The sequence below is a fragment of the Microplitis mediator genome, chromosome 4 (genome assembly GCF_029852145.1).
Source record: "Microplitis mediator isolate UGA2020A chromosome 4, iyMicMedi2.1, whole genome shotgun sequence".
NCBI classification, from domain to species: domain Eukaryota; kingdom Metazoa; phylum Arthropoda; class Insecta; order Hymenoptera; family Braconidae; genus Microplitis; species Microplitis mediator.
Window position 1 is genome coordinate 13,296,383 of NC_079972.1, and position 26,745 is coordinate 13,323,127.

The window sequence follows — 26,745 nt, forward strand, 5'->3', positions numbered from 1 at the left end:
ATATATGTATATTTTAACATCTGTGTAAAGAGTCAACGGCAACGGAATTGGAATTGGAGAGATAGTAAAAAGAAAATATCATTTTTTTCATTGGTCAGTTCTTTTTAATCTTAACGCCATCTTGAGACATTTTTTTTAAATTGAAAAACAATGGCGCCGCCATTTTTTTAAATGGCGGGAAAATTTTAATTTTGATATTGAAACACCGGAAGTAGACGTCAAGACAGATGTTATTCCCGCGCTGGACTTGCGTATAACCAATAAATTAATATTTATATACTGGTTTTTAGTTTATATATTTATATATTTATTGTTTTCCCATTTAAAAAGTGTTGAATTTTATTCTTTCCAATGTATGATGACGAGTTTCCAGATCCTGATGAAGAATTCGATTTAGTTCCAGCGGAAAGTTTTAAAAAAGCCAATAATGTAGCCGGTGAGTGTCAATTATTTTTCAGATTTAATTCTATTGTTTTTTTTATTTTAATTAGAATCTTTTTTAATTAATTTTAGCAGCAATTAGTGCGAAAGCTTCACAAAATGGTTTTACTGAAACGTCAAAGTCGAGTGTTGATGGAAATTCAAAATTTTTACGCTCTAATGATGATGAATTTCCTGATTTCGATGACGAATTTGACTTAATTCCAACTGATGCTGATCAACAATCGAAAAATCTTCCCAGTAATTTATTTTTTTATTTTCTTAGCAACTAATATCATATTTTTATTTATTTATTTATATTTTTAGGCACAAGTACTCAAGGAGAATCATCTAAAAGTATAAATACCCAGGCTTCGAAGCCAATCAGTAAAACACAAGCTCCCAATAATGATTTTCCGGATCCTGATGAAGAATTTGATTTTGTGGAAACGAATCAGGCGTCGACATCAACGGGTGAATCGCTGACCGATAAATGTAGGAAGAGAAACTACGATGAGCTGATGAAAGACGTCGCTAGTCTTCTTCGAGACGATCCATCGAGTAAAACATTAAAATAAAATTTGTAGCAATAAATCTTGTATTAATAATAATAATGATAATTTTAGTCGTAGATTCTAATCACCGAAGAGAAAAGAAACCGAGATGGGACCAACCGGAGCTGATAATTGAAGCCATTCTTCATCAGAAAAAAAAAGTGCTAGAGAGATATGATAAAGATGTTGACAATCCTCGTTTCTGTAACTCAAATTACTTGGAGTAAGTCAATTAATATGTAGTTGTTTAATTTTAAATAATTATTTACTTGTTGGTCATCTAATTTTATTAACATAAACTTCAGTGATCCCCAGAGAGAGTCAATAACCACAGGAGTGCCTTCTTGGAATTTTGTTGCCTTGACACGGCCGTCAGATTGTCAGCGGTTGTATATCAGAGTCAAACCAGATGCAGCAATGGACCCCATCAAAGTAAAGTCTTCTGGTTTACTTTCAGTTAGCTACGATAAGTTGAAAGCTGATGCTGAAAAAATTGTATGAACATTTGATTATTTTTAAAAATTATTAATTATTATTTATATCGAATGCTTGGTAATTTAAATATTCACTTGTAGCTGGCAGAAAAAGCCAAAGAAAGACTTGTTATGTCTCGTGGTTCAAAAAAAAAGGCTGAAGATGTTCTGTGGGTGGATAAATATCGGCCGAAAAAATATCTCGAGCTTCTGACAGATGAAACAACCAACCGCGAATTCTTACGTTGGCTAAAACTCTGGGACAAAGTCGTATTTAACCGTGAGATTGTTCCCCGGAAGAAGAATTTACCAGCAAATAATTCCTTTAGTTCAAAGAAATTTAGTAACAATAAATTTGATAGAAATTCAACTAAAATGGGTGGCTTCAATGCCCATAAATTTGGCGACAATTATGATAATGTCGAGCTTGTGGATAAAAAGGGTTTTCCTGTGCACAGAATAGCGTTGCTCAGTGGTCCTCCGGGTCTTGGAAAAACTACACTGGCGCACTTGGTGGCAAAACACGCTGGTTACAATGTCGTTGAAATAAATGCAAGTGATGACCGTAGTCCTGAAGCATTTAGGCAGGCTCTGTTATCATCAACTCAAATGAAATCAATGATTGGTGCTGATCCGCGGCCCAATTGTCTGGTGCTAGACGAAATTGATGGTGCGCCTGCAGCATCAATAGAACTATTACTGAAATTCGTTCAAGGAAAATTAACAGAGAAGGGTAAGAAGTCGAAATCGGCTGAAAAAAGTAATGAGTATTGTAAGAGACCAATTGTTTGTATCTGTAATGAACTCTATACCCCAGCGCTAAGGTATTCCTTCAGTTTATTTAGTGTTTAGAAATTTTTTTCGGCTGCTGGATATTAAATTAGTGACTTTTCAGGCCATTACGAGCAGCTGCGTATATAATTTACGTGCCTAGAATAACTCCGGCGGCTTTGAGCGATCGACTGGCAACGATCGCACGAAAAGAAAGGCTGGATGTTGATCAGCGGACACTTTTGCAATTGGCCGAAAAGTCTGGATGTGATGTGAGATCTTGTGTCAACGCTTTGCAGTACATGGGCGAAGATTGCGACAAGAGTAATTTAGATCTCAGTTTAAAAGATTCGAAAAAAGGACTGTTTGAGTTTTGGAAAGACATGTTACAAATTCCTCATGATAAAACTGGACCTCTTTCTTTGCGTGAAAGAGTTCAGAAGATTTTAAAATCAGCTTACAGTAGTAAGTTTATTTCTGTAATTACATATAAGATAAAAAAACATTAGTAATTATTAATTCGTTTACTTAATTTTTGTTTTTTTTTTAGATAATTCAGATAGATTTGTACAGGGCGTATTTGAAAATTATCCGCCAAACTGTCATGATAATATGAATAGAATATCAATATCTTTAGAATGGTTTCAATTTTATGATGAAATCACAACTTTTGTTATGATTAAAAATGATTGGCAAGTGATGCCCTATACAAACTATGCATTTGTGTCATGGCATTTAGGTTTCGCGCTTCCAAAAACTCCGAAATTATCATTCCCGTATACATCAACAGAAGTAAATTACGTTAATTAATTAATTAATTAATTTTTTAAAAAATATTTTACACTAATAATTTTATTGAACTTTAAGGTGAACCAAAAAATAAACAAAACTATGGCTCTAGTATCAGCAGCACAACGAGCCTGTGGTCTAAATTCTCGTGTGATTATTCTCGATCTCGCGCCGCTGTCATTTGAATTATTAACTCCGCGACTGCGTTCTGTTGCGACTAATTTATACACTCCCAAAGAAAAGTCAGACTTGGAACATTTAATAGATATCATGCTGAGTCTTGGACTGACTTTCGTTCAAGACAAAAAAGAAGACGGCAGCATGGATTATGTTATAGACCCGTAAGAAATGTCATTTATTTTGAAATCACATTATAATTGTTAATTAATAATGTAATTTATCAACAGAGACCTTTTCGAAATCGGTATTTTCCCTGACTGTAAACAACGCAAAGGTTTGTCGTACACGATTAAGCAAATAGTAGCCCGAGAGGTCGAAATTGAAAGACTGAAACGTGCAGCGATAGCTTCTGGAATTACTGAAAATTCTTCTGAAAAAAAGAAAGCAACTGAAGCTGCAAAAGATGTTGAGTTCGCAAAACCTGATACAATTAACCGTCCAAATCATATTGATCGCATGGATCGAATCGCTTTAACTGACGATCCGAAAGACAGAGTAAGTTTGTCTTTAAATATTTTTATTACAAAAGATTATTAAATAAAAATATTTTATTTTGTTACAGAAATTCCGCGACTTTTTCAAAGATTTCAAATTACCGCCCAAAGCGCCCGACCCAACGTCACCGCAACAGACGTCTCCGAAAGCTGAAAGAATCGATCGTCGAATTAAGAAAATAGTTACTAAAAATGGCGTGTGGTTTAAATATATAGAGGGTTACAGCAATGCAGTTCGCCGGACAGTTAAAATAAAAGATATTTTATAATATAATTTTTTTTTTATTGTGTAATTATATTCAATTATAAAACAAATATTATTTTAATAATTTTTATCATTTTAAATATTTATAACATGCAAATCAATGTCAGTCTAGTTTTATATATGTAATTAGTTTTAGCTATTATCTAATATGGAAGTAGTAACAAAGATATCGGATGACAATTATCAGTTATATTTCAATTTCTTTATAACTAAAAATACTTGAGTTGATTTTATTAAAATTTGAAATTTAAACCATTGATTTAGAGTTCTGTTATAAAATTAGGCTTCAACTTCTTCCGCTCCTTCTTCATCTTCAAACGCTTCTTCATCTTCTGCTGTTGCTTCCTAAAAATTTATAAAACGACAGTCACATAAATTTATTCCATTCTATTTATTGAGTAGTAGTTTGATTTCTAAAAAAATTAAGTAAATTTACCTGGTACTGCTGGTACTCGGATACCAAATCATTCATGTTAGATTCGGCCTCAGTGAATTCCATTTCGTCCATACCTTCGCCAGTGTACCAATGAAGGAAAGCTTTGCGTCTAAACATCGCGGTAAATTGTTCGCTTATACGTTTGAAAATTTCTTGGATGGCGGTTGAGTTGCCAATAAATGTAGCTGACATTTTTAATCCACGTGGTGGAATATCGCAAACGGCGACCTTAACATTGTTGGGTATCCATTCGACGAAGTAACTTGAATTTTTATTCTGTACACTGAGCATTTGTTCATCGACTTCTCTCATCGACAACTGACCCCGGAAAATAGCCGCTACTGTCAAATAACGTCCGTGTCTTGGATCACACGCAGTCATCATATTCTTCGAATCAAACATCTGGCAACAAAAAAATTTCATATGTTTATTAAAATCCTTCATGATTTTTATTGGTCATTATTTTTTGTTTTAAAAATTTTATTACCTGTTGTGTCAATTCAGGGACAGATAGAGCGCGATATTGCTGACTTCCACGTGCGGTAAGTGGAGCAAATCCAGGCATAAAGAAGTGAAGTCGTGGGAAAGGGACCATATTCACCGCTAGCTTACGAAGATCGGCATTCAATTGTCCAGGGAATCTTAAACAAGTTGTTACTCCGGACATTGTGACCTAGAGAACGAAATAATTTAAATTAAAAATCATAGAACAGAAGAGACAGCAATTAGTTTGTAAATTTAAATGTAAAAATTAATTACAGAAACTAGATGGTTCAAATCTCCGTAAGTAGGGGACGTAAGTTTCAATGTTCTGAAGCAAATGTCATAAAGTGCTTCGTTGTCTATACAAAATGTCTCATCAGTATTCTCGACTAACTGATGAACTGATAAAGTGGCGTTGTAAGGCTCTACAACGGTATCAGAAACCTGAAAAAAAATATAAATTATAATTTAAAATATAAATTTTTTATTAAATCTTGGAGACTCTAAATAACTTTGACGGCTTCCTTACTTTTGGTGACGGAAAGACACTGAATGAAGCCATAATTCGGTCTGGATATTCCTCACGTATTTTAGAAATAAGTAAAGTTCCCATTCCTGATCCAGTACCACCTCCCAATGAATGAGTCAATTGGAATCCTTGTAGACAGTCACAGCCCTCAGATTCTCGCCTCACGACTTCAAGTACTGAATCAACCAGCTCCGCTCCTTCAGTGTAATGTCCTTTAGCCCAGTTGTTTCCTATTAAACGAATAATTGTTCAAGTACATGTGTATTTAATAAATATATATAATAGTTATTTAATCATACCTGCGCCACTTTGTCCAAATATAAAATTGTCTGGTCGGAACATTTGACCAATAGGTCCACTGCGAATCGAATCCATGGTTCCTGGTTCAAGATCAACAAGGATCGCGCGTGGAACGTATTTATGATCTACAAAAAAAATTATTTATTTATTCTATTGTCTATTAATTAGGATCTTAATTAATTAATTGAATAAAAAAAAACTTTACTGTTGGCTTCATTGTAATAAACGTCGATACGCTGCAATTGTAAATCACTTGTGCCCATGTAGTGTCCAGTTGGATCAATGCCATGTTCGTCAGAGATTATTTCCCAAAACTGTTGACAAATTATCATAATAATAAATATAAATATATATGACTGTGCCAAAATCAATATTTTTTTTTCAGTCCCATACGAAAAATTACGTTGAATGTAACATAGAAAAAATATGTGTGAATGCAGCAGACATCAGACAAATTTAAAATTATAAATAGAGTAAATAATTTAAAAAATGCACTTATTAATTTGAAAATTTTTTAAATGCGCATTTTTTAAAAATTTTGTTTTATTAATTATTTACTCTATTTATTGACTTTAAATTCGTCTGACGTCTGCTACATTCATTCATAAAAAAATTGGGTACCGAGTTTCCTATCTAAATGACAGGAAATATTTTTTTTCAACTTTGAAATTTTATAACTCGTTAACGGAACATTAAATTGAAACGGCCATGACATATTTTAGTAGAGAATCGAAGGCTCTACAAAAAAGGTCTCTTATAATTTTTTGATAAATTTAACCGTTCAAAAGTTACTTTTTATAAAAGTTTCAGTTTCTTTCCTAAATTATTAGTTTGTAAAACCGGTAATTTTTTAAATGTGAGACTAAAAAAATTATTTAATAACATATTTTGATTATAAAAAAATGATCTACAAGAAGCTCTTATGACATTTCGTGATAAGATTAATAGTTTTGGTGGAAAAGTAAAAAAAAAAAAAAAAAAAAAAAAGTAATCTACCAAATTTGAATTTAAACTTAAATAACTTTTGAACGGTTGCATTTATCAAAAAATTATAAGACACATTTTTTGTAGAGAATTTAATTCTCTAAAAAACTATGCTACGGCCATTTCAATTTATTGATCCATCAACGAACTATAAAATTTCAGTTGCAAAAAAATTTTTCCCAATTTTTAAATGGGAAATTTTTTTTAAACGAGCGCGCGTTTTGTAACTGAGTTTGAGGGCTCAACTTATTACCCAATTTTTTTCATTTTACATACAACGTAGTTTTCATAAAGTACCGAAAAAAAAATATCGACTTTATTTGGCAGCTCAATTTATATAAAAAAAAAAAATTGTATTTAATTACAGCCAATACTTTAAAATAATAAATATGACAAACAGTTTTCTCAAATATATGAAATTATTTAGCCAGAACATATTGTAATAATTTAAAATAGCAAAACGCATGTGCAAACGATTTCTCTCCGTACGGTACACATCCAAGTACACCGAGAACAAGTACATAATATAATGTACTGTAGTTATTTATAAAACACATGCACACTTATAGAAATCACGTTTAAATTTTGTCCCACACACGTTAAATATCCTCACGTAAAAATTACTTGACATCAATTTAATATTTTTTTTTTAAATTTCATTATTTCACAACAAATATTTCATTTATCACCTCGATAGCGTTTAAGATAAAAATTAATTTTTTTTTTATCTATTCGTCACCAACTTTAATCGTCTTATTAAATATGAATCATAAATTTATATCTAAACTTTTCTGACAAAATTTTTTTTTTCGCCATTGATGATGACAAATATTTCGACAAATTTGGTAATGAACGCTTGTGTAGAATAAAATACGCGGGAATGTCCAAAAGACGCGTCCAAAAACACGTGGAAAATTATAATATTATTGAGTAAAAAAAAAGTATTTCACCTGAAAATTCAATAATTATAAAATTAAACGTTAACGAGTATCACATTTATTCAAATTATCATAAAAAATCAATTAAAATTAATATCAGTATTAAAAAAAAAAAAATCTGACCTTTGATCCAATTTGGTTGCCGCATTGACCGGCTTGTAAATGAATTATTTCCCTCATATTTATATTTATAAAATTACAAATATATTTTGAACAATAATTTTATGAATTAAGTGTCTGAGTTGTAATGTCGGATAGCGTCGGAATAGAAATAAAACGGTAACACGCCTTTAGTACGTTACTAAATCCAATAAATGGAACCACGGGCAAGTGAACAATGAACACGAATACGACAGGGACACGAAGACGGACGCATATTTCTTAAGGACTTGTGATGCTCCACACGCAATGCGCAGTACGATGACTTGATGAACCTCAAGAGGAAAATATTTAGTGAGAGGAGAAAATTGCTGTGTTGGTATTTCAATCGTTCGAAAGATGCAAGAGATTACTGTTGTATCAACGATATAGTGCTCAGGAGAAAATATTCTCTCTCACTCTCTCTCTCTTCCAAACCAAACTCTACCTGCAGATTAAATCATTTTATCACTTACGTCATCACTGTCGGCAAATTCGTTTGAATTCTTTATCATTTCTTATCTTAAGTATCAATGATATTGAAGTTAGCCGACGTCTAATAATATTTTGATTTTTTTACAAACGATAAATTGTAGAAAAAAAATATTTTAAAAAATTGCGCCTAAAGATTTTTAAATTTTCTACAGGAAATTTTTAGTTTTTTTTTTTTAATTGATTTGTTAAAAAAAAAATTACGAAAATTTTTAATTGTTTGCCAACTTCCGGATCATTAATTATTAATGATCCGGAAGTTGGCAGACAATTAAAAATTTTAGGATTTTTTTTTTCAACAAATCAATTAGAAAAAAATAAAAAATAAAAATATGCACATGTAGAAAATTTAAAAAACTACAGGTGCAATTTTTTCAAATTTTTTTTTTATAATTTACCGTCTAAAAAAAAATCCAAAAATTATTAGACGTCGGCTAACTTCAGTATCATAATTATTAAGACTCATTACAATTTCAAAAAACATAAATCATAATTCATTAGTAATTTAAATTAATGGCGTAAATTATTTTTTTTTTTTTTAGTTTATTTTTCTTTCAACTAAAAGGTAAAATGAAGTAAAATTTTTAAAACTTTAATTCAATTTATCTATTAGCTGGATATTTTTTATACTATAAAATACAATAAAAATACAATGATTTTTTTTTAATTGCTTGGGACAATAAAATTTTTAATGCTGATGCATGGTAATTTTAATCATTATTCCACATTGGCATTGATATCAATGGTAGCCACCCACGCCCTGATACTGTAATAATAATAATAAAATTTAATTACTAAAACTATAGACCAATCATATTTATAAAGTAATAAATACCTCCGGCTACTTGATTTAACTGCTGAGTTTCTTCAGGACTTAGTTTAAGTATCGTATTGAGCACCGGGATGAGTCTACTCCTTTCATCTCCATTTTTCAATGTTATGAACTAGAAAAAAAATTAATTATCAACTTTTTTTAAACTAAATTTTATTTGAAGTAAAGTAAAAAAACTGCCCGTACTTTAATAACGATATTTTTTAAGTACTCAAAATTATTGGCATGATGTTCCCTTTCGACACTCCGTTGCTGTCTCCGGATATCCTCTTTTAACAATTGGTTCATTTGATTCAACTTAGCAACGTCTCTTTCAGCATCAGCCAGCAAAGCTGTCAGGTGTTTGACTCGTCGTTCAGAAATTTCTAGCTCTTGACGATCAACTTTCGTCGGTAGATCTGGAGCACTTGTCTTAGCGAAATCGTCCGAGGAATTTAATAACTCATCAAGTGGGATCAGTGTCCGTTGATTTCTTTCTGAATTTGAATTTCCTACTTGGTAAGAGTCTACACTCTCTGATCCCTATAAATATAAAACATTTATAGCTTCAAAAATAAACAATAATTTATTTTAATTACCTCAGCATCTTCTCTTTCAAGCAAATAAATATCATTGCGTGTATGATAATCATGCTCTAATTTATTGTCAACTTTATCCCCAGTATTTTTATTAATTGATGAAGTAGCTGTTAGTCTTTGAATTTCTGCTCTGAGAGCTTCTACGTCTTGTTGATGTCGAGCCTCTATCTTAATTATTTGAGCCTAATTAAAAACGTAACGTTATTTCTATACTTATAAATAAATAAATAAATAAAATATAAGAAAGTCTTACGGAATGTGTATTTTTTAGTGTCTCTTGTATACTACTCATCTCGTTTTTTAATTGATCGATAGTAGTTACTTGCATTCGACATTTTTCTTTTAAACTTAAGTAGTCTTGACTTAATAACGATAATTTTTTACCGAGATCTCTATTACTTTCTCTTACGCAGTCACGTTCTTCTTTAATTAACGTCAAGTCGTTTGTCAAAATTTTGATCTCTTCACTAAAATAATTTAAAAAATAACATTATTTATTCATTTTAACATATATTCATTTAAATATATACCTGCTGCTATCTAATTTCTCTTGTAAATGAGTTGAATACACACGCAATTGATTTAACTCGGCTTCAACTTCACTAATACTTTTACCATTGAATCCATTTTCTTTATTCTGACTCTGTTTGGTTCTCAAAACACTCTGTGCTCTCAATTTATATCCCTCGTACTCTGTTTTCAACGCTTCCATTTCCTCATTTTTGTTATTGATAATAACATTAAGTCTAGATATTTCTAATTTTAAAAATTCAACCTAAAAAATAATAAATCAATAAAACGAACATGAAATTTTTATCACTGACAGAAGTATTAAATAATTAAATTACTTGTTGAGCATTATTATTTTTTAACAATTCCATTTCCTCAGTTATTTTACTCTTCTCTGCAGCAAAAGTAGCCGACTCTTTTATTAATTTATTCATATTTAATTTGATACCCTCGATAGAATCTAACAAACTCTGTTTTTCTTTGGTCATCGAAGCTATTTCTTGCTTGAGGTCATTCAACTCAGCTTTCAACCCTTCATTTTTTTCTCCCAGTGTCGTCAGCTGATTTGTTTTAGCGAAACAAGAATCTCTAAGCTCAGACAATTGATGCTCCAAATGAGTTATAGTTTGATTTTGCTCTTCAATCGTGCTCTCAAGACTCGAACATTTTGACGACTCGTCAGCTAACTTGGACTTCAAGTCTTCAATACTTTTCTACAACCAGAAAAATAATTAAAAACACACTTTACAATTATTAAACTTTAAATTTAAATAGCAGGAAGGGGTTCCTGTTGGACATCTTCCTTAGCGGATAGGAGAAAATATCTAACATTGTGCTGTGGGTTTAAAATTATTAATGGGCATCTTGATGCCTCAGAGCTGCTTGATATGTTGGGTTTTGCGGTGCCGTATAAACCTGAGATCTAATAGAATAATGGAAATTCCTTTAGTAAGATCGCGTTTTTCGACACGCTCTCCACTATACAGAATTTCGAAAATCATCAATGAAGATGCCACGGAAGTAGACTTTTTTGGAGCATCATCGGACAGTTGCAAAAGAAAGCTAGAAGGGAAATTTTAAACTGGGAATTCTGGGCATGGTTTTTGTTTTTGTTATGTTGGGGATTAATTATCTGAACTTTATATTACTTTTGTTATTATTCCTGTGCATAATTGCCTTGGGACGTTTGTAAATAAATAAATAAATATATAAATAAATAAATTTAACCTCATAATTATCAACTTCCAAGAACAAAACATTGTTGCTACTGCATTCTTGTTTGGCACTCTCCAGTTTAGCGCGCGTACTCTTGTGTCTTTGAATTTCAGCATCCAATTTAACTTTAATGTCTTCGTAATCTTTTTCTCTCTGCTCGCAAATTACACTCTTGGCTTTTTTCTCTTCCTCCAGCTGTTTTATCAAACTCTGATTTTTTTTAACAATAACTTTCAGTTCCCTGAGCTCCTTAACACGATTATCTAAATCAGAATTTAAATTACTTATACGTTCCCGCAGCTCATAGTTTGATTCTTTTAATTTAGTGTTGTCTATCACAAGTGTTTCTAAATTTTTAGTCAGCTTTTTGTTTTCGTTTTTCTCTTGCTCCAAGCAATCCTGCAGTTTGTCATACTCCGACTGAATGGTCTATTAAATAAAATAAATTTTTATTGGCCTCCAAAGTTCGTGTTCATTTTAAATTTATTTATTTAAAAATAAAAATAAATATCCATTGTCTGCTGCTATAGTTATTATGTAAAATTAAATGAATAAAAAATTACCTGTAATGTCTTAACATTATCAGAAATCAATGATATTTTTTTTTGAAACTCTTCTTTTTCAGCAATAGCTTTTATTTTATCAGCTTCAGTAGTTTTCAATTCTTCTGTCAAATCTTGGACTTTTTTTTTTAACTTTACCGCAAATCCTCTCAACTAAAATATAAAATAAATATAGTCATAAATACATACATATATATATCAACATATTAAAAAAAATAATTCACTTTATTATAACGTTCTTCATAGTCTTCTTTCTGCTCTGTCCTAACTGATGAATCCTGTCCTGTAACTGCTTCTGTCACCTAATAAATTTATAAATAAATAATTTAAATATTTTTAAAAAATATATAAACAAAAACTTACCTTAGTTTCCGTTTCATTCTCATTAGTGTTCTCCATAATTTTATAAATTATTAACCAAGATAATTCAATTTCCCACAAAATTCATAATCGCAATCAATTAATTCGTAATTTATCATCAATAATACCAAACAATAATAAACAAAAACAAAATCAGATGTTTGTTTTTATTTTGCAACGTAGTATAACCTTCTAGTTTAACAGAAACAGATCAGCTGATCAACTGACAGCTAAAATAAACTCTATTTTCCAAAGGAATAATCCATGTACTAGTCGGTAATGTGAAATCCTTGATGATTTGGATCTTGGACATGATACAAAGTCACCAGGCAACCACACAGCTGTTAGTTTATCAATCACTGATATACAAAGTATACCTGTGTGCATTGATAACAGTTAATTTAGTATCAATTATTATTAGCTTGCCATTGGTACTGATATTTGTAAATTATTAAATAATGATCCTACTTAGAAATCCTCAGTATTTAAATCATATCAAGGTAATTAAACTATCAATTGATTAAGTAAATAAATATCTAGCTAATTAATTATTCTATTTTAATACATATATGTATATTATTATTTTTAGACAAATGGAACTGCTAAAAGACTTCCTGTGATTTATTCGATATCTAATCGAACAAGGTAATTTTTTATGAGTGTGAATGTAGACGTCAGATAATTTATATATTTTGAATAAATAAATTAATTAATTAAATTAATGAAGTTTAAAAAAATGCGCGATTTTTCAAATATTTAAATGCGGATTTTTTAAATTTCTCTATTATTTATATAAAAATTGACAACTGTCAGCTGCTTCATACTCATTAATTTGTCTCGTAAATTATTTATATTTAATTGTTATATTATTTATTTATATATTTATTAATAGAGTAACAAATGAAGCTGATGAACATGAATACATCCAACGTAGCAAATTACCGACAATGCATTTTCAAAAGTCACTGCCCAGATTGCCTATTCCAAAATTAGAAAACTCTTGTAGAAGATATTTGAAAGCACAGCAACCAATACTGACACCTAAAGAATTTAAGGAAACATCAAGATGTGTATTAAAATTTTTGTCTGAAGAAGGACCTCCGCTTCAAAAATTACTATTGGAGGATGACAAATACAATAAACATACGAGTTATATCAGTGGTTATTGGTTTGATATGTACTTAAGGGATAGAAAACCTCTTCCAGTAAATTATAATCCTCTGCTGGTTTTTGTTCAGGAAAAAGACGTTCGTTATAACAAACCACTGGTGAAAGCAACCAATCTTCTTGTTTCATCAGCAAGATTCATGAAATCTCTGAGAGCTGGGATTCTGGAGCCAGAGGTTTATCATGTCGATCCTAAAAAATCAGACACTGATTTGTTTAGAACAGTAACTGGATTGATGCCGTCGAATTTCGCTACTTACGCAGCCTATTTCTTTGGAGTAAACATTCAGTTATTTTTATAAAATACTCGTTGACACTCTGGTTGATTGATGATTTAAAATTTTTTTAGGCATATCCACTCGACATGTCGCAGTTTCCTTATCTCTTTGGCACCACCCGCATTCCAAAACCCACCAAAGATACTTTGACTCATGACCTTACATCCGAACATGTTATAATAATGCGCAAAGGTCATTTTTACATGATGAACATCATAGATCACCGCGGAAAAGTTTGTTCTCCATTAGATATAGCTTCTTGTTTAAAATATATTTTGAATGATGAGCGGCCACCAAATGATTGTCCGGTTGGTGTTTTAACGGCAGCCAATCGCGACCACTGGGCTAAAGTACGCGGTCATTTAATAGCTTTAGGAAATGAAAATGTATTACATAAAATTGATTCTGCTGCATTTGTGTTTGCGTTGGATGATGACGATCATGTTGAAGCAGATTATCACAAATTATTGAGATTATTTTTACACAGTGATGGTACTAATAGATGGTTTGATAAATCTTTCTCGCTGATAATGTCTGGTGATGGTGTTGCCGGAATTAACTTCGAGCATTCTTGGGGTGATGGTGTTGCTGTTCTTCGTTACTTCAAGGTACAGTAATTAAATTACAATTTATAAAATGAATTTTTAATTAAAATACTACATATATTTAAGGATTTGAAACATGATATTGAAAAAAACCCGCGCTTCCATCCTGAAGATGAAGCATCAGTACCAGGTATACCAGCTTCTGTTAAAAAACTTGACTTCAAAATTGACGATAAAATCAGAGAGATAGTTCGATGTGATTTCAATGAATACAAATCATGGACACAAGATAAATTAACAATTGACTACTTAATATTCGAAGAATTTGGCAAAGAAGAGTGCAAAAAATTTAAAGTAAGTCCTGACGCTGTAATGCAACTGGCGTTTCAATTGGCGCTTTACAAGAATGAAAAACGTGCAGTTCCGACTTACGAATCCTGCAGCACGTCGGCTTTCAAACACGGGCGTACTGAGACAGTTAGGTCGTGCACTAATGAAACGAAAGCACTCTGCGCGGCTATCGTTGACCGCGGAGTTTCAACAGCAAACGACGATGAGCTAAAAAAACTTATGATCGAATGCAGCAAAGCGCACACTAATCTCGTCAAAGAGGCTGCAATGGGACAGGGTTTCGATCGACACTTGTTTGCTTTGAAAAAAATAGTCGAAGACTCGGAAAATATTAGGATGCCTCATTTATTCAAAGATCCCGCCTATCAGAAAATAAATCACAACATTTTGTCTACTTCGACTTTATCAAGTCCAGAAGTTATGGCTGGAGGATTCGGGCCCGTCGTCGAAGATGGTTACGGAATTGGGTATTCGATTTTTCTTTTTTATTTTAAATAATTTCAGTCAATAAATTTATTGGAATATTTACTGATTACTAATCAGTACGGACGTTTGTACTCAGCAATAAGAATAAAAGAAAATAATTCGCGCGAATTTTTCTTTTTCAAAATGAAAATCTGCAAGACGATTAACAAAACCATCAGCAAGATAATTAGCACAACAATCAGAAAGACCATCAACGAGACCATGTTTGTCTTGATAGTGATCTTGCTAATTGTCTTGCTGATAGTCTTATTAATTGTCTTGCAGATTTTCTTATTGACATATTTTTTTCACAACTACAATTTCGACGTTCTTTTATGACATTCGATATTTGAATATATCTTTTAATATAATTCACATGAATTTGCTCGCAATCGTTTCCTTTATTTTTATTGTTAAGCACAAACTTCTATACCCTGCTGATTAATTTATTTGCTCACAGATATATGATCCAAGATCACAAACTAGGCTCAGTAGTAACAGGCTATCGAGGACACCGCGAATCGTCAGATTACATAAAGTATTTAAAATCAGCATTCGAGGATATTCATAGGATTCTAAAAAGTAAATAATAAGTATTTGTTTTTTATAATTATTTATCAGTGCTTTCAATAGCATTTGCATACGTACATACATTTATATATATATAGATATATATATATATTCATATATATATATATTTTTAATACTTTTTATAATTATAATCGTAATTATTGGATTTTTCTATTGATAAAATTAATGTATTACATGTTATAAGAACCCAGGAGTTTTGTAATTCAACTGAAGTTATTACTGTGCAATTATATATATTTTATAAATTATTTAAGCCTAAAAATTATTTAACCAAATTGATCTTTAATTTTTTTATTATTTTTAAAACGGAAGATCTTTCAACGAGAACGATTAAGTAAAAGTATTAATTGTTAATTGAGAAGGTAGACTGTAAGTTTATATACATAAATTATGCAGTTAATTATACTTTAAATTCTTGACTAAATATAATATGTATTATATATATAATTAGTATTTAGTATTAGGTCTTAATAATGTTTTTTTTAAACTCATTTACATAAAATCTAAACAATGAGACAATATACAATGAAAGGACTAAACAAAAAAGTGCATTACAAGAGTCCTTTCAAATACAACACGTTTGTTTTTTTTTAAACATTTATTTAAAGGTAGGAAGTTAAATCTAAATTTTTTTAGACCTAAATTTCTTAAATCTAGACTTGTTTACCCATTTTTGCTTTTGAAGTCTGTAATAAAATAAACAATTCATATTATTATTATCATCATATTTATAAGATTAATATATATGACCAAGTATTGTTAACTCACCATATAAATGCCAACGATTAAACCAAAAAGACCAATAGCGGAACCGAAAATTTCAACAATCAGAACTTTGACAAAAAGTGCCGAATTTGCGGCATCAGCAAGAGCTGCTCCGGATCCAACGATACCGACAGCAATTCCACAGAACAAATTAACGAAACCCACTGACAGACCAGCGCCAAATATCACATATCCTGCAAGCCAATTTTTTTCCCTCAACTCTTGTCTTATCATCGTCTCATCCCATGGGAACTCGGCTATTATTCCCGACAGAACAATTGCAGTAATCAGACCATAAATGGCAACAGCCTCGCAGAAAATAATTGAAATTAAATTTTTTGTTTTTATTCTCGGTGCTTTTACACCTCCACCAATGATCGATACTCCAGTAGTATGGATACCGCTGTCAAAATTTTGAATTATTTTTAAAAAATCATTTCTTGCTGGGTTTACTTTATTTATTTTTATTTAAATACTTACAGAGCCGCACCTGTTACTGACAGAGCAACAGACAAACTGATACCCAAAGTTGCCCACATGTAGGGCGACGTGTTCTCCAAGAACCTGAAAATTAATTTATATTTTTAAAATAATAATAAAAATTACTGGACTGTTGTCTACTCACCAACCAACGCTGGCTCTTTCTCCCTTTCCAGTGAATATATGATACAAAACTACAGAAACGGTAAATTATAAGTAAAGAGCTGATACAATGACATGATAAATTATCAGATAATTATGGATAAAAATTACTCACCTAAAGCTGTAACCGTGGCGGTGGTCGTACCAGCAAATGTGTAACCTAATATATACCTCATTGTGATAACTTTCTTGAGTAATTACCTCAAATAAACTTAAATATATTCCTGGAAATAATTTAAGGGGATTAAATACTCAGCTAAAAATCTACTCAATCAATATCAGTGTCAGTATTTAAAAATATAAATAAATAAGTTTGTGTCGGAGTATGACGGATATAATTACCTACGACTTGATGTCCTCTATCTAATAAATTAAAATATTTAGGTATTTATTTATTGTCAATTGATATTTCTAAATACTACAAACAAAATTTTTATGTTCACACCCGTAGACTGTCATGTGATGAACATGAACTCTATTTGCCACTTTGTAGAAATGGATTTTATCTTCAATATCTTTCATTACTTGGCAATCCACCAGATGACCCTAGGATCCATTTTTTTAGGTCTTCCTCCTCGGCCCCACCCGCTGGCTAAAGAAATAAAATTTGGAGCCATCTATTAATAGAAACCAAAACTTTAAGCAAAAAATTACAGTTTTATTTTCATGAAAAAAAACGCGAAAAAATGATCCTGAAGTTAGCAGCTAATTTAAATTTTTGAATTTTTTTTCAATATTTAAATTTAAAGAAAAAAAAAATAAAAATATACACATGTAGGAAATTTAAAAAACGACTGATGCAAATTTTTTAAATATTTTCTTCTTTATAATTTATGATTTTTAAAAAAATTCAAAAATTATTGTCGGCTAACTTCAGTATCATGTAAAAAAAAAAAACATAACCTTCTATTTTTTTTTTTTATAAACAGTGGATTTAATATTAGTTTACCCTCGCGCGTGTTTCTAAAAAAAGATTTGCCGACAATTATATTTTTGTCTGTTATATTTATATATTTAATACTAATTATTAAGTATGTCTGCTATTAAATATTCGAATTTAATTTTTCTCAACAACAAAGAATCGAGTTTATTACAGCCATAATAATTATTTTCCATGATACTGTTTTTGCAATTTAGTTTTTAAAACAAAAAATTATTAAACTAAAAATGTCAAGCCAAATTTTGAAAGAACTAGAAGCAACTGCTCAAATTTTTTTGGTAAGTTTTTAATTTTTTTTTTAACAAACACGTTTTTAAAACTATAAAATATCAAATTTCTATTGCGAATTTTTGGTTATGTCCACCACATTGCCATATTTTTATTTAAAATTAAATTTATTTTAGGCACCGCCAAATATAATAACGCAGGAACAAAGAAATGCAGCAGAGACTGTCTTTTTAGATTTTCGTAAAACATCAATGCCTTATCAACTGTGCCGCGAAATATTAGAAACAAGTAGCGTTGATTATGTACTATTTGAATCCGCTGGTTTAATTAAAACAGCATTGATAAGAGAGTGGAATTTGTTGCCTCCAGATGATATTGTTTCATTGAAGCAGTATCTTTTGCACTACATATTAAATAAATTAACACTGGCGCCCTTTGTCAGGGAGCGAATTCTCCAAGTGATTGCGATAATGGTAAAGCGTAAAAGTGCTGAAGATTCGGGTGAAGATCGCGGCATGCTGCTGAATCAAGTCGAGTCAATGGTAACAAGCGGCGATTTAAAAAGACAACTCCTTGGTTGCAGTATCATGTCTGCTCTCATGCAAGAATACGCTACGACAGCGAAATCATCAGCAATCGGCTTGACCTGGGAGCTCCATTTCAAAGCTAAACAACAGTTTGAAATCACTGATCTGAAGCGCATATTTAAATTCGTCACCACAGCACTTGCGGAGTTTACCAAAGACGTCGTGCCGATGGAAACTCTACCACTGATAAAACATTTGTTGTCCATTGCTGAAGGAGTTCTTATCTGGGGATTTATAATATTCGACTCACATATGTCTCAAGGATTAATCAGACTCTTTGAAGACGATTCTATCAGTCCATCATTGCGGCCGGATAAATTGTGGCAAGATGTTATCTTAGATCCCGCTATAATTCAAATATTTTTCACACTTTATTGGAAGGTGCGGACCAATCTCCAGTTAGCTCATCATGCGAGAAGCTGCCTCGTACAGCTAGCCAGTTTGAATGGCAAAGTTATGGCAACTCATGAAATAAAAATCCAGTACTTGAGTAATTATTTGCAAAATTTTATAAAACTTATTTCAAATATTGAAATAATTGATCAAGAAGCGCTGGGTATTGCTAATATTGTTCGTAGAATCACAATGTATTTTGGACCAACAATGAAATCATTATCACCAGAACTATTGGGTTCTTTTATGGAACAAATTACTAGATTGACTTGTGTTTTTGCCGAAGGGGCTGCTCAGGAAGAATCGGTATTTTTTTTTTTCTTTTTTTAGGACATACACACATACATTTATTAATTTTTAAAATATAATTATTGTTTACAGATTTGTTCTGATGATTATCTGTACATGGAAGCATTTGAACGTATGCTTGAATCTTGGTCATCAATTTTATCGAAAAAAAATTGTTATCCAACAGGTTTTTTTGACAATAGTTTTGTTCAAATATTTAATGTTTACTTAAAATGCCGACTATCACCGCCGGACGGTACTCGAGCTGTTAGTAATAATGAATACGATAAAGAAATAACGGACATTGAAGAAAGTGATAGAAATAAATTTAAGAAACAACTTCAAATACTCGGTAATTATATCATTTTTTTGCAACCATAGTTCTAGCACAAGTCAGACCGCCAACGAAAAAAATATTTATAAGAGGGGTCTGAACTTTTTTCTCTATCACACTTAAGTCAACAAACGGAACTATCCTTGTTCCACTTGCGCAGTAAATGGAAACTTTGACCACGTTTTTCTCTTGAACAAATGAATATTTTTAAAAAATTGAAACGTAGACTGCTGGTTTATAGAGTAATGCATCGAGCCTCGTTGTTAGTTTTGCGTTTAGAGGATTAGTTTGAGAGAAAAGCTTGGACAAAAATTACTATAGACCCTTAAACAATAATACGATACTTGGAATTGTCAAAGACCTGGATCACTGTAATCATAAATTTAAGACTGATTGAAACTATCTAACAAATTATTATTTTTTACCACAGGAATGATTGCTAGGAGAATACCAAATCATACTTTAATATTATTATCTCATTTAATTGAAAATCGAACTACTAAATTACGTCAGGAATTGAGTCAATTAACGTCATCACAAGGAGGATCATTTGTAGCACATGGAACTATGAATGAAGCTCTTCAAAACTTGTATGAAGATTTACATTGGCTAGTATTATTAGCTGGACATGTGTTATGTCTCGACTCTGTTGGTGAAGTGGCACTCATACCCAGTGAAATGATTAGATACAGCATGAAACAAGTATACTTTTTATTTTTTTTATCTATACTATCCGAGTAAATGTAAATTAAAATGTATTAATTTAAATTATTTAAATCTTCCAGGCCGAACAAGGGAAGACTGATGTCAATGTAAGTCTACAACTTATTACATCTCCTCAATGTAATTTATCAGATATTCCTCGAGCCGAAGAATCATCAGATCACGTGATACGATTAACTGCGTCTGTCTTTCGTTTATGTGAAATAGAACGTAATGCAATTGAAGCAAATATAATAAGTTTACTTAGTCCAGAATTAATTAGTAGCGTAGTCTGGTTTCTGCATCGATGGTCATTGAATTATTTATCACCAACGGAAAATTACTACTTGGAAATCAGTGTGTCATTTATACAAGCCTTTGGTTGTCACACTGCTGGAGCCCAGTGGGCTGTTAATTTTTTGTTGGAAAATGTCAAATGTATTATAAATGTTTTTAAAGGAGAAGAAACTCTTATTGAGGACACTATTAAACTACTTGGTACTTTAGTAGACTCCCCTTCAAAGTACGTATATTTTATGCATAGAATTTTAAGATCTAATTTAAATTCTCTAGAGTACACGGAAAGATTAGAACCCGACTGGTTACTGTTCTGTTCCCGACTCAGAACGATGCTGGAAGAAAATACTCGATTGTGGTGCAGCATCACATTGATTACTGTGCGAAACCTGACTGAGTATTTTCTTCCAGCATCGTCCTGAGTCGGATGCAGAACAGTAAACAGTCGGGTTCCAATCTTTCCGTGTACCGAATAAAAAATAAATATTATTTAGACAAATAATTATTGCGATTTTGACCCGATATTGAATAATATTTTATTAAAAATTATAAATTATAAAAAAATTTCAGATCCTCCCATGTATTGAAATCAGAACAAATTGGAAACTTGATTGAATTGGTTACGAAAAATAGTTTCAGTCTTCCTCAAGTGGCGAAAAGAGGGGTAATGTCGACAGTCGTGCAAGCCGGAACTGCATTAAAAAGTAAAAGTAATGAGAAATTATACTGGTCTCAAACTCTCCAGCCACTTCATGATCAGTTCAAACAAATAATCTCGAGAAATGATTTTTCACGTTCGTGCCATCAAGAAGACGTAAAAATTCAAATAACAGAACTTTTAGAATTTTTCATTGGTAATTTATTTATAATCTATATAAAATATTGTTTACAATACGTACAATTATACATTAATAAGAGAATATGTAATTTAAAAATTTTTTTATATCCTAGGTATCGTTCAAGGAGCTCGTGCATCAACAGCTAAAACAATTTTTCAATATATATGCCCAATATTGTCTGAAATCGCAAATCTATTGACCATTTATCATAATTATCCTCAAATAGTCAAACTACTTATAGAATTTCTTTTTGAATGTTCACGCAGGGTATTGTGTTACTTGAATGAGGTGCGTTGATTTAAATACTTGAGTATCAAAGTTTATTAAACAATTATTTATTTATTTATTTATTTATTTCAGGAAGAAAGTACGCGACTGTACGAGGCGAGTTGGCATACGATACAGAGTTACGCTCGTTGTAATACTAATCGTATAACTACTGATTCAACAGACGAAGAAAATACCTACGAAGATATTCTTTTGCTTATGCAATTATTAACAAATTTATTGAGTGAGGATATGTTTAAACTTGACAGCGTAGACAACAAAGTGAGTCAGAAACAATCAGTCACATCCGCAGATGTATTTTTATACGGTCTTAATATTATTATGCCGATGATGACACTCGAGTTACTCAAATTTCCTTCTTTGTGCCATCAGTAAGTTTAATTTTTTTTTTAAATATCTGATAAATTATTATCGTTTTTATTTATTGATATTATTTATGTCTATACATATTTTTATTTTATTTTAACAGATACTTTAAAATGATAACATTAATATGTGAAGTAAATCCAAAGAAAGTCTGTGAATTACCTCCCGAATTACTGAAGCAGTTAATGGCATCAGTAGAACTAGGATTTTATTCATTTGGTGATGACATAACAACAATATGTTGCGATATTATTAGAGTTATAGCCAAATATATATACGGAGAAAGTGGAAAAGGACATCCGAAGAATCAAATAATCGCGCCGTTTATGAATGTGAGTATTAAATATTTATAGAAGTTCGGAATTTCACACCCTGATAGCCACCTTATCTACAAGTTAACTTCAAACTACTGCCGTATTCTGAAGCCAACTTAAAGAAAAGTGTTAGGGAGCAAGCAGTTACCTTTAAGTTGACAGCAAATTGTCCTGTAACTTGAATTCAATTTGACTACAAGTATTACTGTCAGACAATGACGTTAAGTTGATTGAAAGTTTCACTTAAAATTGACGGCAGTAGATCTGCATCAACTTGCACGCAAGTATTATCCAACCAAGGCTTGTCAGAAACTTGTTAAGTTAACCGTAGATGCTTCACTGCAGAACTTGCTAAGCAATTATATTTAGAGTGGCTATCAGGGTATCTAAAAATTTTTTCATTCTTTTCAAATAAATATAAAATAATTTTTTTTTTAGATAATAATGAATTTGATACTGTCCTGTCAAATAAATTCTGATCTCGTCCATCACGCAAGTACTCCAATGTATTATTTGATTTGCTGTTATCAAGATCAGTACCAAAAACTGGTGGAAAATTTTATAGCTTCACAACCAAATCAAGAAGTTGCTCAACGTCTTGCTTCTGCATTTAACAATTTGACTGCCAATATGACAATGAATACCGAACAATCTGAAAGAACTAAATTTCGCGACAACTTTGATAGTTTTGTGACGACTGTACAGAGTTTTATGATGATTAAATAATTTTCACGACTGCAACCAATCAGGACTTTTACCTCTGACATTACCGTTCTGGTGCTAAGTCTTTTACAAATAAATGTAAATAGTGTAATTGACGTTAATTAACGACTACCACAAACCGAAATTAATAACAGTACCGTCATAAATTATCAGCAATAATTTTAATCAATGACGTATTATAATTATTAACCAATTTAAGTATTTAATAAATGACTTTTGTACTTTTTTTGTACATAAAATTTCGTATTATTTATCTACAAATAAGTGATATTTGAAAAAAAAAGTAATGCGAATAAATACAAGTTTACATTAATTTTAGTAATTAAAGTTTTTTTCCTACCGCTAATTACTAAAAACGAGTAATTAATTGAAGTACAATTACAAGATCAATAAATTTATTATTAATCTAAGAGTATTTATGTTTATTTACTTGTGCGTATTCTGCTGCATCAATACATAAATTAAAAAAAAAACATAATTTACAATAAAATTTAATTTTTACGAAATAAAAAATTTTTCTTACAAATATTTGATATCACAAATCAAAAATAAATAAATAATTATTGATATTTCTTATGTACAATTAACATACACACGTAAATGATGTATATATGTATATCATATTCATATGATTATACCTGTCACATTATATATTTATATATATATTTGATTAAGTATAAAATTATTTAGTAAATGATATATCACTAGCTTATGTCTGCCTTATATTTATAATTCTAATAAATTTATTACTTTTATATATATATATATAAAAAAATTCTATACTGTCACTTAAAAAATAAAATTGTTAAAATCTATTTAATATTAAATATTAAAATATATAAGAAAGTGATATTTACTTAAAATAAATATAAGCAATCGATATTTGATTTTTACGGCTGATATATATAGATATTTATAGCTAATAATTTAAAGATATAAATAGAGATCATGAGTAGAGAATAAATAGTAAATTTAAATTATCTCTTATTTAGTAAATTAGTAATTAGGGTTGGCAGATTTGTATGAAAATTGTTGTATCCACCATTTAGTGAGATTTAAGTAGAAATTCGGGCCTTCGGGTTCGTAATCCAGATAAGTGAAATCTTTATTACTCACAGGCTTTGCCGGCTCTATTTGCGTACCTTCGTGCCATTCATTGAAAGAAGTTATTGACACAACTTTAGCTCCGCTGTTTATTGCGTTTTTCCAGGCTACCTCGTAGTACTGACCGTGACGTCGATGTCTTATATTTTCAGCATTCCATGCCCGTACCTGCAAAACAATTTAAGTAAATCGATCGATAAATTTATCACACTAGTTATTGATTGTAAATTTACTTGGGTGTCAATGTAACCGGGCCCTAAACTAGGGATGAACATCAACCCATTTTGCGCTGCAAATTTATTCAAATCTTTCCAATTTTTCCAAGTACTTCCGAAGCTGAATCCATTTACTGCAAAGTAAGTGTAGAACCCATCAAAATGTGATTTTTTGACATGACTGCGATGCTGCGAGTCGACAAGCAACCCGATGTAAACCGCATCAATTTCCGTGCCTCTTAATGTCAAATTACCCCTTTCTGACAAAAGCTCCCACCAAGCACTCGATGGGAACAAATAAGAGTCGTAGATGTAAATAACCGGAAGTAATGGCCCACTGTAATGACAGTTACTTATTAAATAATTTGGGATGCAGATAAATGAATAATTAATTGTAAGTTGGTAAATAAATTACTCGTTATTTCTCTTAGCTCGATGAAGTGCCGGATGTGAAGCATAGTGGCTGAACAAATACTTGATATGTTGGATTAAATTAATAGGATTTCGGCCAGGATAAGGTTCAATATGTGGTGCTATTTTAAGATTATATCGATGAGCTGCGTCAAGTAAATCAGCCATCACAGAATCAGTATTGTCGGGGGTGTTTGGTGGTGTCCAAGAGACAACAAGTACTCCGACGCCTGTTTCCCTTAATTGTCTCATATGTAGGTCGATTACCTAATAAATAAATAAACTGGTATCATGCAATGTCATGTCATGTCATTCGATTTAATTCAATTCTACTACTCCATTTACTTGATTACACCCAATAACAACAACAGACTAATATCGTTATTAATAACTTCAGTACCTGGGGGTCATTTGAGCTGTAACAGCCGATACTGGGATAATAATTGGCTCCAATGTCAGCAGGTGGACGATGTCTGCCTTCTGGAAAAACTCTCTTGTCGTTTTTTTTCCAATTAGGCAAGTAGTCGTGGTTCCAATGCTTCCACGCACCATCGTACGACAATGAGCGATACCATGGATAATAAAATATATGAATATTGTAATTAATATCAATCTGTTTGCTGTCATTTATCATCAACAATGGCAATATCTTGCTCCTCATTTTCCATGACAGTCCTGTTATTTTATTTCTCGCACCGGTTTCTTTAATATCTTGATATTTATCTGCGAGTGATTCATTCTGGCTGTCATTATTATTCAGTATTAATGACTGCAGGCTATTAATAAATATAGAGGAATTATCAAAATGCCGATTATGTGATATCGATCCAAGGGGCATAGCACTGCTCCATTCTACCCTTGCAGTCGTTCCAGTATTTGATGAATGACATTTTGTAGATTCTAATGGCGTTAATTTAACTATTATCACCATCGCCATTAATGTTGATAGCACAAATACCATGAGGGATAAATAAAAACATTTTCTCAGTGACACCGAGCTTATCACAGACCCCAGCATCATTTTTTATCCTCACTTTTATCACGTCTCTTACTTAAAAAAAAATATTTAAAATCATAATTTGAATTTTTTAAAAAATAAATCAACCAATCAATAAATAACCAAAAATTCAAATAAATATACTAAATTCTTAGCAATAAATTTTTAAATTTACAAACACACGTTCATTGTTATCAATTTTAAATATTTAACTTTCTGTATCCAAGTAAACCAGAGTAAAAAATAAATTATTGACACTTTTAATCAACGCTCAAATTTTATAACGGAATTTAATTATCTCCCGTTAATCACATATATATTTATAAACAATGTTTATATATTATTTAAAAAAAAAGACAAGGAAATAAATCCTCATGTAAATCAAGTTAAATTCTCCCCACTTAATTTATCTCCAGTTATCTCCTACTGTCTCCTTTGTCTGACGTTCGTTGATGGCGCTCTTTTAAATCCCATGTACTAATGTCACATATATCTATATATACACACATACGTGTCATGAATTAAACTATACTGCATTTTGTTCACATACACAACACATACTTATCTATTACTCCATCATCCCCACCAGGTTTAAATCCTGCGTGACATCG

The 26,745-nt window shown here is 31.2% G+C and overlaps 7 protein-coding genes across 8 annotated transcripts; 3 read left to right on the top strand and 4 right to left on the bottom strand.

Annotated features, from left to right (window-relative positions):
* Nucleotides 1–50: 50 nt before the first annotated feature.
* LOC130666799 (chromosome transmission fidelity protein 18 homolog) lies at nt 51–4,013 on the top strand. 2 transcript variants are annotated; one of them, XM_057468072.1, is made up of 11 exons: nt 51–436; nt 517–681; nt 748–981; nt 1,047–1,197; nt 1,280–1,469; nt 1,550–2,271; nt 2,343–2,683; nt 2,769–3,010; nt 3,086–3,348; nt 3,415–3,682; nt 3,750–4,013. In XM_057468072.1, the coding sequence occupies exons 1-11, from the start codon at nt 352–354 to the stop codon at nt 3,948–3,950; spliced, it is 2,862 nt and encodes a 953-aa protein (XP_057324055.1). In that variant the 5' UTR covers nt 51–351; the 3' UTR covers nt 3,951–4,013. The 2 variants fall into 2 exon arrangements, with proteins under 2 accessions (XP_057324055.1, XP_057324054.1); XM_057468071.1 differs by having other exon boundaries at nt 52–436; nt 514–681.
* On the bottom strand, nt 3,943–8,036 carry LOC130666803 (tubulin beta chain-like). The gene is made up of 8 exons (XM_057468076.1): nt 7,740–8,036; nt 5,900–6,008; nt 5,694–5,819; nt 5,395–5,624; nt 5,142–5,309; nt 4,870–5,055; nt 4,383–4,784; nt 3,943–4,291 (listed from the first exon to the last, which is right to left on the bottom strand). Exons 1-8 carry the CDS (start codon nt 7,794–7,796, stop codon nt 4,226–4,228), a joined length of 1,344 nt encoding a protein of 447 aa, XP_057324059.1. The 5' UTR covers nt 7,797–8,036; the 3' UTR covers nt 3,943–4,225.
* A 779-nt stretch (nt 8,037–8,815) lies between these two features.
* On the bottom strand, nt 8,816–12,512 carry LOC130666800 (GRIP and coiled-coil domain-containing protein 2). The gene is made up of 11 exons (XM_057468074.1): nt 12,308–12,512; nt 12,169–12,246; nt 11,945–12,097; nt 11,394–11,810; nt 10,505–10,879; nt 10,187–10,431; nt 9,910–10,123; nt 9,657–9,839; nt 9,265–9,600; nt 9,082–9,190; nt 8,816–9,012 (listed from the first exon to the last, which is right to left on the bottom strand). The coding sequence occupies exons 1-11, from the start codon at nt 12,341–12,343 to the stop codon at nt 8,957–8,959; spliced, it is 2,202 nt and encodes a 733-aa protein (XP_057324057.1). The 5' UTR covers nt 12,344–12,512; the 3' UTR covers nt 8,816–8,956.
* Nucleotides 12,513–12,606: 94 nt separating this feature from the next.
* Nucleotides 12,607–15,949, top strand: LOC130666802 (carnitine O-palmitoyltransferase 2, mitochondrial). Its single transcript, XM_057468075.1, has 6 exons — nt 12,607–12,804; nt 12,894–12,949; nt 13,197–13,749; nt 13,821–14,357; nt 14,421–15,112; nt 15,571–15,949. Exons 1-6 carry the CDS (start codon nt 12,763–12,765, stop codon nt 15,698–15,700), a joined length of 2,010 nt encoding a protein of 669 aa, XP_057324058.1. The 5' UTR covers nt 12,607–12,762; the 3' UTR covers nt 15,701–15,949.
* A 152-nt stretch (nt 15,950–16,101) lies between these two features.
* Nucleotides 16,102–17,607, bottom strand: LOC130666805 (V-type proton ATPase 21 kDa proteolipid subunit c''). The gene is made up of 6 exons (XM_057468079.1): nt 17,451–17,607; nt 17,224–17,332; nt 17,092–17,140; nt 16,947–17,030; nt 16,470–16,869; nt 16,102–16,387 (listed from the first exon to the last, which is right to left on the bottom strand). Exons 2-6 carry the CDS (start codon nt 17,282–17,284, stop codon nt 16,355–16,357), a joined length of 627 nt encoding a protein of 208 aa, XP_057324062.1. The 5' UTR covers nt 17,285–17,332; nt 17,451–17,607; the 3' UTR covers nt 16,102–16,354.
* A 442-nt stretch (nt 17,608–18,049) lies between these two features.
* On the top strand, nt 18,050–23,749 carry LOC130666808 (exportin-4-like). Its single transcript, XM_057468084.1, has 10 exons — nt 18,050–18,326; nt 18,453–19,562; nt 19,638–19,896; nt 20,309–20,580; nt 20,664–21,103; nt 21,448–21,731; nt 21,829–22,004; nt 22,077–22,375; nt 22,474–22,702; nt 23,123–23,749. Exons 1-10 carry the CDS (start codon nt 18,276–18,278, stop codon nt 23,408–23,410), a joined length of 3,408 nt encoding a protein of 1,135 aa, XP_057324067.1. The 5' UTR covers nt 18,050–18,275; the 3' UTR covers nt 23,411–23,749.
* Nucleotides 23,750–23,887: 138 nt separating this feature from the next.
* On the bottom strand, nt 23,888–26,669 carry LOC130666824 (glycoprotein endo-alpha-1,2-mannosidase-like protein). Its single transcript, XM_057468127.1, has 4 exons — nt 25,538–26,669; nt 25,142–25,404; nt 24,745–25,063; nt 23,888–24,679 (listed from the first exon to the last, which is right to left on the bottom strand). The coding sequence occupies exons 1-4, from the start codon at nt 26,156–26,158 to the stop codon at nt 24,404–24,406; spliced, it is 1,479 nt and encodes a 492-aa protein (XP_057324110.1). The 5' UTR covers nt 26,159–26,669; the 3' UTR covers nt 23,888–24,403.
* Nucleotides 26,670–26,745: the final 76 nt, after the last annotated feature.

What these genes read in the sequence shown, in the direction of transcription:
- LOC130666805 (XM_057468079.1), bottom strand. Translation starts at nt 17,284, where the DNA reads ATGAGGTATATATTAGGTTACACATTTGCTGGTACGACCACCGCCACG. An exon ending in GAAAGAGCCAGCGTTGGTTG is followed by an intron (nt 17,031 to 17,091) that starts GTGAGTAGACAA and finishes ATTAATTTTCAG; the next exon opens with GTTCTTGGAGAACACGTCGC. An exon ending in TCAGTAACAGGTGCGGCTCT is followed by an intron (nt 16,870 to 16,946) that starts GTAAGTATTTAA and finishes AAATTTTGACAG; the next exon opens with CGGTATCCATACTACTGGAG.
- LOC130666808 (XM_057468084.1), top strand. Translation starts at nt 18,276, where the DNA reads ATGTCAAGCCAAATTTTGAAAGAACTAGAAGCAACTGCTCAAATTTTT. An exon ending in TTAGATACAGCATGAAACAA is followed by an intron (nt 20,581 to 20,663) that starts GTATACTTTTTA and finishes TAAATCTTCCAG; the next exon opens with GCCGAACAAGGGAAGACTGA. An exon ending in ACTTTTAGAATTTTTCATTG is followed by an intron (nt 21,732 to 21,828) that starts GTAATTTATTTA and finishes TTTATATCCTAG; the next exon opens with GTATCGTTCAAGGAGCTCGT.
- LOC130666799 (XM_057468071.1), top strand. Translation starts at nt 352, where the DNA reads ATGTATGATGACGAGTTTCCAGATCCTGATGAAGAATTCGATTTAGTT. An exon ending in AAGCTGATGCTGAAAAAATT is followed by an intron (nt 1,470 to 1,549) that starts GTATGAACATTT and finishes ATTCACTTGTAG; the next exon opens with CTGGCAGAAAAAGCCAAAGA. An exon ending in TTTAAAATCAGCTTACAGTA is followed by an intron (nt 2,684 to 2,768) that starts GTAAGTTTATTT and finishes TTTTTTTTTTAG; the next exon opens with ATAATTCAGATAGATTTGTA.
- LOC130666802 (XM_057468075.1), top strand. Translation starts at nt 12,763, where the DNA reads ATGATCCTACTTAGAAATCCTCAGTATTTAAATCATATCAAG. An exon ending in AGTATTTAAATCATATCAAG is followed by an intron (nt 12,805 to 12,893) that starts GTAATTAAACTA and finishes TATTATTTTTAG; the next exon opens with ACAAATGGAACTGCTAAAAG. An exon ending in GAAGATGGTTACGGAATTGG is followed by an intron (nt 15,113 to 15,570) that starts GTATTCGATTTT and finishes ATTTGCTCACAG; the next exon opens with ATATATGATCCAAGATCACA.
- LOC130666803 (XM_057468076.1), bottom strand. Translation starts at nt 7,796, where the DNA reads ATGAGGGAAATAATTCATTTACAAGCCGGTCAATGCGGCAACCAAATT. An exon ending in GCAACCAAATTGGATCAAAG is followed by an intron (nt 6,009 to 7,739) that starts GTCAGATTTTTT and finishes ATTTGTCAACAG; the next exon opens with TTTTGGGAAATAATCTCTGA. An exon ending in ATTTGAACCATCTAGTTTCT is followed by an intron (nt 5,056 to 5,141) that starts GTAATTAATTTT and finishes TTCGTTCTCTAG; the next exon opens with GTCACAATGTCCGGAGTAAC.
- LOC130666800 (XM_057468074.1), bottom strand. Translation starts at nt 12,343, where the DNA reads ATGGAGAACACTAATGAGAATGAAACGGAAACTAAG. An exon ending in ATGAAGAACGTTATAATAAA is followed by an intron (nt 12,098 to 12,168) that starts GTGAATTATTTT and finishes TTTATATTTTAG; the next exon opens with TTGAGAGGATTTGCGGTAAA. An exon ending in ATAATGTTAAGACATTACAG is followed by an intron (nt 11,811 to 11,944) that starts GTAATTTTTTAT and finishes TTTATTTAATAG; the next exon opens with ACCATTCAGTCGGAGTATGA.
- LOC130666824 (XM_057468127.1), bottom strand. Translation starts at nt 26,158, where the DNA reads ATGATGCTGGGGTCTGTGATAAGCTCGGTGTCACTGAGAAAATGTTTT. An exon ending in ACAGCTCAAATGACCCCCAG is followed by an intron (nt 25,405 to 25,537) that starts GTACTGAAGTTA and finishes TTTATTTATTAG; the next exon opens with GTAATCGACCTACATATGAG. An exon ending in CCGGTTACATTGACACCCAA is followed by an intron (nt 24,680 to 24,744) that starts GTAAATTTACAA and finishes ATTGTTTTGCAG; the next exon opens with GTACGGGCATGGAATGCTGA.